Raw genomic sequence first — 11,460 nt, forward strand, 5'->3', positions numbered from 1 at the left:
AAGATCGTATACCAAATGTTCCTTTTAGGAGTAAATAACAGTGATCTGATAATGCATTGGGTATCATTTCCATGTCATATTTATCAAATAGTCTCGGGGATGCAAAAACATAATCTATTCTGGCTAATGTGTTATGTCTCGCAGATCGACAAGAGTACTTCCGGGTCGTGGGGTTAAGTGATCGCCATAAGTCATTTACACCTGTAATCTTCGACCAATCTTTTAATGCATTGGATGATTTTTTTTGTTCGTTGGAAAAGGAGGGGTAAGATTTGTCCATCCTTGGATTCCAAATGGCATTAAAATCTGCACCAATTATAAATGAGTAATCGGGAAGGTCTAACATTGCTTTGGTAAGTGTAGTGAAGAAACCAACTTCGTACAAATTTGAGGCGTATACCGCTACCAACGCTATTTTCCTGTTCTTGTGTACAATCTTAGCTATAGTTATCCGACCATCTGCATCAGACCATACTCCCTTCAATTCAATATTCAACTTCCGTCTAACTACTATGGCTACTCCCCGAGTTCTCGTTCCAAAGGAAGAGTGACTAATGTTATGGTATGTGTTGTCCGCTAACGTATCTATGTCTTTCTCTAAAATGTGTGTTTCACTTAGCAGAGCCACGTCAACCTGTTCTTTTTTCATCAGTGTAAGCACGCTTTTGCGTTTGTGTTGATTATTTATTCCCCCAGTGTTCCAGATCATTATATTCAAACTAGCCATAATCTATACATGTTGTTGTGTAGTTGTTGGTAATGCTTCTGGAGTGCGAAGCAACATTAGATATACATCCAACTATTGAGGTCCCGTTGAGAGCCGAGCTTAAAAACATATATATATATTAGAGCTGGGCCGTTAACGGCGTTAACGTGCTGCGTTAACGCTATACTAGTATCGCGCGATAATATAATTAACGCATTAATCTAATTTTTTTTTTTTTTTTTTTTACCTTTATTTACCCAGGGTAGGTTCGCTGAGCACGGATGCTCTTCTTCAGGAACGCCCTGCTTCACATTCACACAGTTCCATTCACACCTGGGAGCTGCCCAGTACAACCACAGTTGACACCATTGGCCACTGAGCAACTCCACTGGAGCAGTTGATTCAAGCCATGTCACATAGTTCAAGTTTGAAATTATTCTTTCTGTTTTGCTCCTGAGAGTGTGCTAGATACTGTACTGTACTGGTAATATTATTTATTTGTGTTAACTTCTGAATAAAACAACTTATTAAACACAAGTACATCTTATTGAACATTATTTTGATATTTCATTACCAATTATCATAGCAAAACAGCTTTTTCAAACAGTCTGTAATGCATTTTGGAAACGGGAGATGGGCTCATGGTGTAATGGGCCACCTGGCCTGAGAAACATAAGGAGGAAAGAAAAAGTAAGGACTTACTTCTGGTCATTATTTGGGTAGAACACACATATTTTGAATGCCTTCGGCAGGTTTTTTTTTTTTTTTTGAGCCATTTTAATCTAGATTAATCTAGATTAAATCCAGGATTGCAGATAGATTAATCTAGATTAAAAAAATTAATCTATGCCCACCTCTAATATATATACAAACAAAAATGCCCTAATCCCCCCTCCCACGAGAGTCGTACAGGACTGTGTTCCATAGACACATCCTAAGCGTATGACTCCCTCCCTTAAGCCACCGGATTGCCCAAAATGAGCTTTGTAACCCTAATCTTCCTATGTTAATTGCCATAGGATCTAAAACTTTCATTCTAATTCAATAGAATGTCGCTTTTTGGTCTTGCGCCTTCCCATTAATGTAATAACAATAGTGTGAAAAATATACCTTCATTGATATTCATTTGAACCCTCTACTAACTTATGTTGGAACCATCGGAAAGAGGAATAGAGTGGAGAAAAATATTAACACCATCAATAAAAAGAAAATCAATAAAAAAGAGTGAGACTTAAAATAAAACTCATCGGAGAAAAAAGAAAACGAAATAAAAATGAATAAAGAGAAAAACAGAGACTTTTAGAGCTACATTATGCAAATCACTAAATCAATGGAGTAATTATTTAAAATATTAGAATAACCTTGTCATGCTTGTACCTTTTAGATGTGGCTGATGTTTTTTTTTAAAGCCTTATTGAACTTTATAGCATTATATTCTGGAAGGTTGTAGAATACTCTTGTGAATTCGTAAACACTGCTGTTATGTTCCAGAATGAACTTCCTACCCAGGGGTCATGACCTAATAGTATTTTCCGGAATATTCCATTGTGCCCCTGAGCAGTCGGGAGAGGAGTCCAGAATGTTCCAGAATGTTCCTAATGTCAATATTGGATTATTGTCTCCTCAGAGACCAGAAGTCAATAAATATAATGTCTTACGAACCGTATTAAACACCTTGTGCCTTGGTGTTGCCAGCATGCATGTCATCTGTTGCTTTTGTTGAGCCGTGGTAAAGTCATTCTAATAAGAGTACTCAAATACAAAGAGGAAAAAAAATGAAAAAAAAGAGAAAGATGAGTAGGCTTATCTGATTCGAGTCGCGTCCGGCCCCGGGGGACCAGATCCATGTTGCTTCATGTAATCCTCGGCGTCTTTAGGCGTGCGTAATCCGTGCCTAATACCGTCTTTCCCCAAGATCGATAGTAGTGCCGGGTACTTAAGGCTTGGTTTAAGACCACTCTTGTACAATCTCTGCATCACATCCTTGTAGGGGACACGCTGAGCGATGGCCTCCTTGCATAGATTTTCGTAGATAGATATTGAATTATCACCATATTTCAGTTTACCCCTTTGATTGCGCGCCCCTCTGATGATGGCGTCTCTTATTACTGTCTTGCGCAAAGTAGCAATGATAACCCTCGGACCGTTGCCTCTTTGTTCTCGTGTACCGATTCTGTAACATTTGTCCACTATCGGCGCTGTGGGTAGGGTGTGGTTACTTAGGATCTCAGCTAATACAGATCCAGTCCCACAATACGGATATTATTTCGCCTGTAGTAACGTTGGATCTCGAGCCGCCTCCTTTGCTTCATCTTCGATGTCTTGTATTTTCTTCCGAAATGCTTCTTCCACCTTTTTTATCTCCTTCGTTAACTCTGTAAATCCATCGTTAACGGTCTTCTCATTCTCATGGACCACCAGTGTAATTCCTATCACCATTTTCTCCACAGCAGTGATTCGCTCAGCCTGTACAGCGGCCGCTTTTATAACCTCTTTGAATTTAGCATCGATGTGTGCTTTGAATTCATCTTTGAGTTCATCGATGTGTAATTTGAAAGCGACCATCTGATCCTTCCCTACTTGTATCTGATCTTTTATCAGGTCAGTCAGAGAATTGAAGTCGGGTTGTGTGATTTCACTGCTTGTATCGGTTGACGTTGTAGGTGCGTTTGGGTACACCACGGTGGGTTTGATGTACATTTTCTCAAATTCCCCTGCTTTATCTCTGACGGTGTTTTTCCCCGCCGTTACCATTATGATGTCGTCTGCTGTCACCCTCTCGGGGCCTGTCGTCGTTGGTCCCGGTGTATTCTCCACTATTGTCTCCCCGATGGGGCCAGTCAACACCGGTATTGTTGAACTTGAACTGGCGACAGCTGTGTCCTTTGAACGTGTCAACCTGCGCCGTTGGAATATCGGCACCGGTTCTCTTTCCACTCTTTTTCATGTCCTTAGAATCCATGTCGAGTCTTTATGTCTTTTGATATAGTTAGTAGAAGGTCTTATTTAATATATACGATGTGGTTAAATCTCATTAGTGTTGTTAAAATAAGGTTTTTAAACTAAATTAACGTTGACGGGAGCGGAGCAATAACCAAACGCGTCGCTACATACTGCTGTCAAACCGGATAGTCTACACACTGTAGTTTGTAGTTTATTACACGCTGAACATCGCCCATTTCCGAAAGAATCCAGTATTTTTCCATAGATTGCGAGATAGGACGCTTTATGTGCAATAAGCCCGAATCGTTCTGGTTGATTCCCTGAACCCCCAAATACTCCCAAATCAAAGGTATATAACATGTACATATGTACCATCACAAAATCAACCAACCAAAAATCCGATCATTAGAAAAAGCCTCTGTGACCGATACGACACGTGTATGCTTTTACCAACCGGTTCGTGTTTCCGGGTTCCCGTTTTGCGCTCTGATTGGCCACTGACCTACGCTAGTACGCCCCCCACGCTATGAGCGTAGCAGGACACTGAAATGCGTATCACAGTACTGACTCCAGGAACAGCTGTTTCCGCGTGACTTTATGTGCGCTAAAGTTCTGGTAAGTTTAAAGTGCTTAGAAATGCCGCGGTTCATTCATGCTTTGAGGCACGCTTCCTGACAGGATTTTATAATATTGTATTGACAGGATTTTATAATATACACTTTCTATGCCACTCACAAGTTTTCTCTGAATTATTAATATCTCGTTGAAAGCCACTCACGAGATTTCTCTGATTTTTTTTTTTTTTTTTTTTGTGATCTGAAATCATATTGCATCACGCGAGCCTACCCTAGTCTACCCGAGTGCTGCCGGCGATCAGATGTGGAAAAAAGCGCCCCCTATCGTCTCCCAGATGACATAAGGGATTTTGGAATGGACTCAATGAAAATGGATGGGGAAAAAAATCCTGTACTCCACATTTTCCAGTCCACTGATGCAGCCCGGGTTATCAGAGTTCATTCTGGAGCCTCTGAGCCCCGCGGAATCATGTGTTCTACTGTATCACGTTGGATCTATACACTTATCGATTTTTTCGAATGGTGATCAGGAATTGGAATATACCAGTTGGATACCATCTGATGTCAGGTAAGGAATCTATGTTATCAGTGTTAGGATAATCAGACTCATTTTGATGAAGATATAAGCTGTTTTGTGAAATGTCCTCCATCGGTTTCACTGTAAAAATCCAAGAGGAAATGAACACAGCGATTATCCGTGTGCGGCTCGAATGGGCGTGCGTGTACGTATAATATTGATCATCTAGCGTTTATTTGAAAACTATTCATAAATAGGCAGACAAATATCAACGTTCTGGAATATTCCAGTAAAAGACGATTATCATAGAATGGCCCAGAATAGACTGTTTTTTACCTCAAAACGGGTGCTTTTCAAAATGCTCTCAAACGGAAATGAAGCGATCAAAAACCAATCTGCCTTGACAGCACTGACTGGAAAAGGATTCTTTGATAAGCGACGGGCAGATTAGACACATAGCCATAATTTAAAACATAGATTAGGCGATATTAACGATAACATTAAAGTGGATGGTGGCATTCAAGCGCTAACTCTGGCGCCACCTCGTGGCACTGAAAATGTTAAGAAACGACACTCTCAGCTCAGCTGCGTCGGTCAGTAGTGTTTTGTTTTGATGTGAAAAGGGATGCTGCACTTAGCACTGACTGAGAAAGTAAACATTACAGTTCTACTTTATAAAATGCTAATTGTAAATATGTTTGTCAATGTTAATAATATGCGAAAGTCCACATTCCAGTCCTACTTTTGTTTTGATGTGAAAAGGGATGCTGCACTTAGCACTGACTGAGAAAGTAAACATTACAGTTCTACTTTATAAAATGCTAATTGTACATATGTTTAAGTCCACTCCACATTACAGTTCTACTTTTGTTTTGATGTGAAGTGATGCTGCACAAGATGACTGCTGAGAGCGTTGTTTCTTGACTCTCAGCTGAGAGTGTAGTGAATGCTGAGAGCGTCGTTTCTTGACTCTCAGCTGAGAGCGTAGTTTCTTAAAATTGTCAAGCTACAATATTATAAAATACAATATTATAAAATCCTGTCAGGAAGTGTGCCTCAAAGCATGAATGAACCGGCATTTACCGGCATTTCTAAGCACTTTAAACTTGAACTTTAGTGCACATAAAGTCACGCGGAAACAGCTGTTCCTGGAGGCAGTAGGGCGTACCCATTTCAAAGTGTCCACGCATTATTTCTCTCTCTACGCTCATAGCGAGGGGGGCGTACTAGCGTAGGTCAGTGGCCAATCAGAGCGCAAAACGGGAACCCGTAAACACGAACTGGTTGGTAAAAGCATAGACGCGACTGGTACAGTAAGCCACTGTGATAGTTGCATAAACATGTTCCACGTTCGGTAAAATAGACATAGGGGGTCCTTACCGTAGCCAGAAAGTAATCCAAAAAGAATAATTCCAATGATCCCATCGGCGATCGCGATTACAAGTTTATATGTAATTACACGTGTTTACTGGACACTAGGTTTTGAGGCGAGGGGATCTGCTTGCGATTGCTTTGGAAGAGCTCCTCCCCCACAGACCCAGTCTCGATGTATTCAATGACAATAATGCTGCCTTCCTATCCGAGTTCAAATGGTAGACGATACTGCCATCTGGTGATATTCGATCGGCATTGCAGTTCAAGCGTATGTGGCTGTGCCAAAGGGATTCAGATTGCTTAGGGCGAGTCTGTAGCGCAGGGATCAAAGGAAAAATATCAAACGATCTAATAACATATATATACGTGATTGGCATTCAACGCATGGCGAGCAAACATGTATATATACGTGGTTGGCGCAGATTGAGTTAATGTGGGGTGTATTCACATACCCTCTTGAAGAGGTTGATCTGTAGATGGAACATAAGATATTTGTATCTTTCTCCACCCATTGTAAAGGAACATAAAGGTCTGTTTTACTCCAGTGTTTATAAACATCAGCAACATGAACCTTTATAGCCACAAAATACAGCAAATACAATGAATAAAAACTCATATTTACCGGTTGTCTAGTCTTATTCCTTGTGTCAAGAACTCAGTGAATCATAAAGAGAATGAAAAATCTAGCTAATGTTACTATTCATCATTTCTAACTGCAGGGCTGCCCATTTACACCAATGTAATTTATCCTTTGAATCGATCCCAGCATCAGACTGCACTCATATAAACTGTTGTGTAGGTCTAGGTCATAATTCAATATGATAATCTATCGTCTCGGTTAGGGCTGGGCAATATGCCAAGAATATCATATCAGTATCAGAGTTTTGACAGTATAGCGGTATAGTTTTCCAGTACACATTACAATGTGAGAAGATGGGCTTTTATTGATTTTCTGGTTCTCTTCCCTCCCTTTCATCCCTTTCTCCATTTCGCTCTTCTCTCTTAGGATGGAGAGAAGATAGGTGTGAACCCGGAGGAGGTGTACACTGGCATGCGTGTTGCCGGGGACTCCAGTATCCTACCCTGTGATTGGTTGAAAGCCGAGTTGCCCCTCCTCTTGGACCAGATCTGTGTGCTGGTAGCATCTTCATCAGAGTGTTCCTCACCTGACACCAAGATCACACCGGAGCAAATTGTACTAACCTAAGTGTAGTTTTGTTTTTACCGGTGCATGCATTTTTACATTTGTACATGGTATTGTGGGTATGGATGTGCCAATACTGAAACGAGTATTGGATTTTGGGCCTATGGCAGGTTAAAATAGGTTAGTAATAGGTAACAGAAATCAAAGCAAAGCAGCTCGATTTGTTGAGTCAATTTCACTTCTTAGCAGCAATTTAAATACATTTTTACAAATAGAATGATCAAACGTTTTTACGAATGGAATGATCAAACGTTTTTACAAATAGAATGATCAAACGTTTTTACAAATAAAATGATCAAACATTTTTACAAATAAAATGATCAAACATTTTTACAAATAGAATGATCAAACGTTTTTACAAATAGAATGATCAAACGTTTTTACAAATAAAATTATCAAATTTTTTTACAAATAGAATGATCAAACGTTTTTACAAATAGAATGATTAAACGTTTTTACAAATAAAATGATCAAACACATATATGCTGTCTGTGCACATGGCCCCTTTAGCATGAACCTGAGCTTCTCTTCTACAGCTCCTCGCCCTGCTCTGCCTCCCACTACTACATACTGTTCTTATTGCCAGTACCAGCCACGGGGGAGCAGTTTGAGGAGGGCAAGATGACCTGAGAGCTTCCCAGTGCAGCAGCAGCCTTGTACCATCAGCCACTAAGCAGCTCCACTGGAGCAGTTAGGGGTTAAGCGCCTTGCACTTGAATGATGGTTGTTAAAAATCCCCTCCAGATGTATTTGAAACCCTTAAAACATGTTCTATATTGAATAACAATTTGTATAAATGTGTTTTTTTTCCACCAAATTGTTCAATAAACTACTGAAAATGGCTTAGCAGCATCTCTACACCTTTACTGTCATTGAGATGCAAGGCTCTATGAATATGGAAATTGGCAACAATCACCCATTGATATTTATCAGGAATTCCAAGCTGGCAGCTTATATTCTTTCAAGACGTGTCAATATACTCAGTCTTTTGTGCATGATGAAGCTAGAGGTGTCAAGTTACCACATATTGGACCATGAGAGGTTCGATCTATTGGTGACATCACACATGCAACTCTGATTTCAGGGAAGTACAGAGAAGCTCTCCCTCCCCAGGGGAATAATGTGGAAAAAAGCACTCGGGTACAAGTTCTGCACAAATAACAATCTGTATAGTCAAAGCCATGCCTCCAAGAGGAGTTAATAACAATCTGTGTAGTCAAAGCCATGCCTCCAAGAGGAGTTAATAACAATGTGTAGTCAAAGCCATGCCTCCAAGAGGAGTTGATAACGATCTGTATAGTCAAAGTCATGCCTCTAAGAGGAGTTAAAGGGATATTGCACTTTAGTAGAGCTTGCCATGTTTCAGCAGTCTTACCTCTCTATGTAAGGACTTTGTTCCAAAAATGAATGGAAGTGAATGAGGAGCCTTGACACCTGGGAGGAATGGTGCCGTTGACAGTGGACAACAGGGACAGCAGTGGTCACTAGCTTACTTGTAGATGACATGTAATTAGGGATGCTCGATATTGGCTTTTTTACCGATACCGATATTCCGATATTGTCCAACTCTTAATTTCGATACCGATACCGATACCGATATCAACCGATACCGATATATGCAGGGTTTCCCCCCAAAAAAACTGAATAATTTCAGGTAATTAATAATTTCACTGGATGCATTCAAAAGGCTTTCTAAATGTAAGCATTATCTGTGCAAAATATGATAATTAAAAAAGTAAAAATTAACATTACATATCTCTTGTTGTTGAATTAAACCAACATGCATACTTTTGACAATAAATAAAATAAGAATTGGTTCTTACTTGCTTGCCTGGGTAAATAAAGGTTAAATAAATGTAAAAAAAAATATATATATTGTTTTTTTTTTTTTTTTTTTTTTGATACCGATATTTTCCGATATCACATTTTACTGCCGATATCGGCCGATAATATCGGTCGGCCGATAATATCGGACATCCCTACATGTAATGCTCTACAAGTTCTACACAAGTTAAATATCCCTTTAACCCTAAGAAAACGTATTTTTCAGTGGATGGGATGTTTAAGAGAGATGAGAGTTCTTATTGCCCTCCCCCTCCCAGATTTTCCCAGTGTTTCCAGGTATTCAGACCAGTGAGTTTCCAGTCATGAGACCCTGGCTTCTATTACCACTATAGCAGGGAGTCGATTCCAAGAAAATCGACTGCAGTCAATTAGGAAATTAATTCCACAGTAGAATAAACCCCATTAGATATGGAATTGATTCCCCATTATAACTATTTAGACTTTGTAATCGAGGATGAGAAAAAAGTTTTCAGTTGTATCCGTTTTGACCGAAAGAGGAGGAACTTTTGGAACTGACGGATAAGCCACCATCAATTAGCAAAGCCGTTTCTACAAATGCGCAATTATGTTAGGTTCTAATTTAAAAGACAACCAATAAACCGTAATACCATCCATCTGTTTGCTCTCCGCTTCGTGACGGATCAATGTAGCCAAGAATCAACCACGAGGAACTGGAATTGACAAAACATTTCCAGCTACCTCTGCTCTGTCTTCTGTTTCTTTTGTACTCAAGTCTTTAAATACAAGGAGCCTCTCCTTTTTGTCTTCCTGTATGACTGAATGTAATTCATCAGTTTTGTCTCCCACTGTGCTCTGTTAGAATGGGTCGTGTGACCGTGTGGCCGAGGACGATGGGAAGGAGGGGGAACATGAGGAGGGAGAAGGGGCCGTGGTCCAGCTGTCTAGGACAGAGGCCAAGCAGGCCTGGTTGACAGCAGGGGGCGACACTGAGCGAGCAGCCAGACAGGCCCTCAGAGACAGATATGTCAAGGTAGGAACTGAATATATAGGTGATTATGATAATGCATATAGTAATCTTGAGACAATAAAAACCCAGCAACCCTGATGAAGGCTATTCTATGTTTAAACCCAAGGTAACTCACTCACTCACTCACTCACTCAGCCACTCTGCTCCTAATGGCGGCTCAGACCAGTTACGTTAGTGTGACGGATCATACTGGGTCTGCGTTGTGTTTGATGTTAAATGAGAATGTCCCGAGGGGGAGTCGAACAGGGGGCTCCCGCGTCCGTGGGCGACGACACAGGCCGCTGCACTAAGAAGTGAATTCACTCCTAACTACCGTACCTATGCGTCTGTTAACCCTGTTATGGGGAAGTGAGTTTAATTTACCAGCCCGCACTGCCACAGTCACTCGTCAACACACCTGTTTCCGTGACTGTGGACATACCCACGGGATTCCCCGTTACACTCACCTCCCTAAACTCACGCCCCTCAGGACATCCGGGTCACGGCACCACTGTGACGGATCATACTGGGTCTGCGTTGTGTTTGATGTTAAATGAGAATGTCCCGAGGGGGAGTCGAACAGGGGGCTCCCGCGTCCGCGGGCGACGACACAGGCCGCTGCACTAAGAATTGAATTCACTCCTAACTACCGTACCTATGCGTCTGTTAACCCTGTTATGGGGAAGTGAGTTTAATTTACCAGCCCGCACTGCCACAGTCACTTGTCAACACACCTGTTTCCGTGACTGTGGACATACCCACGGGCTTCCCCGTTACAGTAGCTTCACATCTATCACACTGTGTCCTTTTTTGCTGTTGATTTTTATTACCTCTGAAATCTTAATTAGATTCAAGCACCTTGATAGAGCTATGATGTTGTGTTTTTCCTATTACATTTTGTAATCTAGTGGTATTGTTTTAACACTTTGAGCGCCACGCCGGGTTTTCCTTTTTACCCGCTGAATGCCACCATCGGCGCCAATGTTAACGTTAATATCGCCTAATCTATGTTTTAAATTATGGCTATGTGTCTAATCTGCCCATCGCATTATCAAAGACTATTTTCCAGTCAGTGCTGTCAAGGCAGATTGTTTTTTTATCGCGTCGTTTCCGTTTCAGAGCATTTAGAAAAGCACCCGTTTTCAGATAAAAAACAGCCCATTCTGGAGCATTCTATGAAAATCGTCTTTTACTGGAATATTCCACAACGTTGATATTCGTCGGCCTTTTTATGAATCGTTTTCAAATAAACGCTAGATGATCAATATTATACGTGCACGCAAGCACATTCGAGCCGCGCACGGATAATCGCCCCGTTGATTTCCTCTC

At 40.9% G+C, this 11,460-nt stretch overlaps 1 protein-coding gene across 1 annotated transcript in view; it reads left to right on the forward strand.

Moving 5' to 3' along the window:
- Positions 1 to 11,460, forward strand: part of rnf31 (ring finger protein 31) — a gene marked incomplete at its 3' end in the record, with an annotated part of 161,857 nt that overhangs the window by 26,580 nt on the left and 123,817 nt on the right. Inside the window, exons 11-12 of the mRNA XM_084327753.1 lie at positions 7,122 to 7,310; positions 9,985 to 10,155. Of these exons, the coding sequence (XP_084183879.1) occupies positions 7,122 to 7,310; positions 9,985 to 10,155 (360 nt within the window). The remainder of the gene's footprint in view (positions 1 to 7,121; positions 7,311 to 9,984; positions 10,156 to 11,460) is intronic.

This window comes from Notolepis coatsorum (genome assembly GCF_963971535.1).
Source record: "Notolepis coatsorum genome assembly, chromosome: 13".
NCBI classification, from domain to species: domain Eukaryota; kingdom Metazoa; phylum Chordata; class Actinopteri; order Aulopiformes; family Paralepididae; genus Notolepis; species Notolepis coatsorum.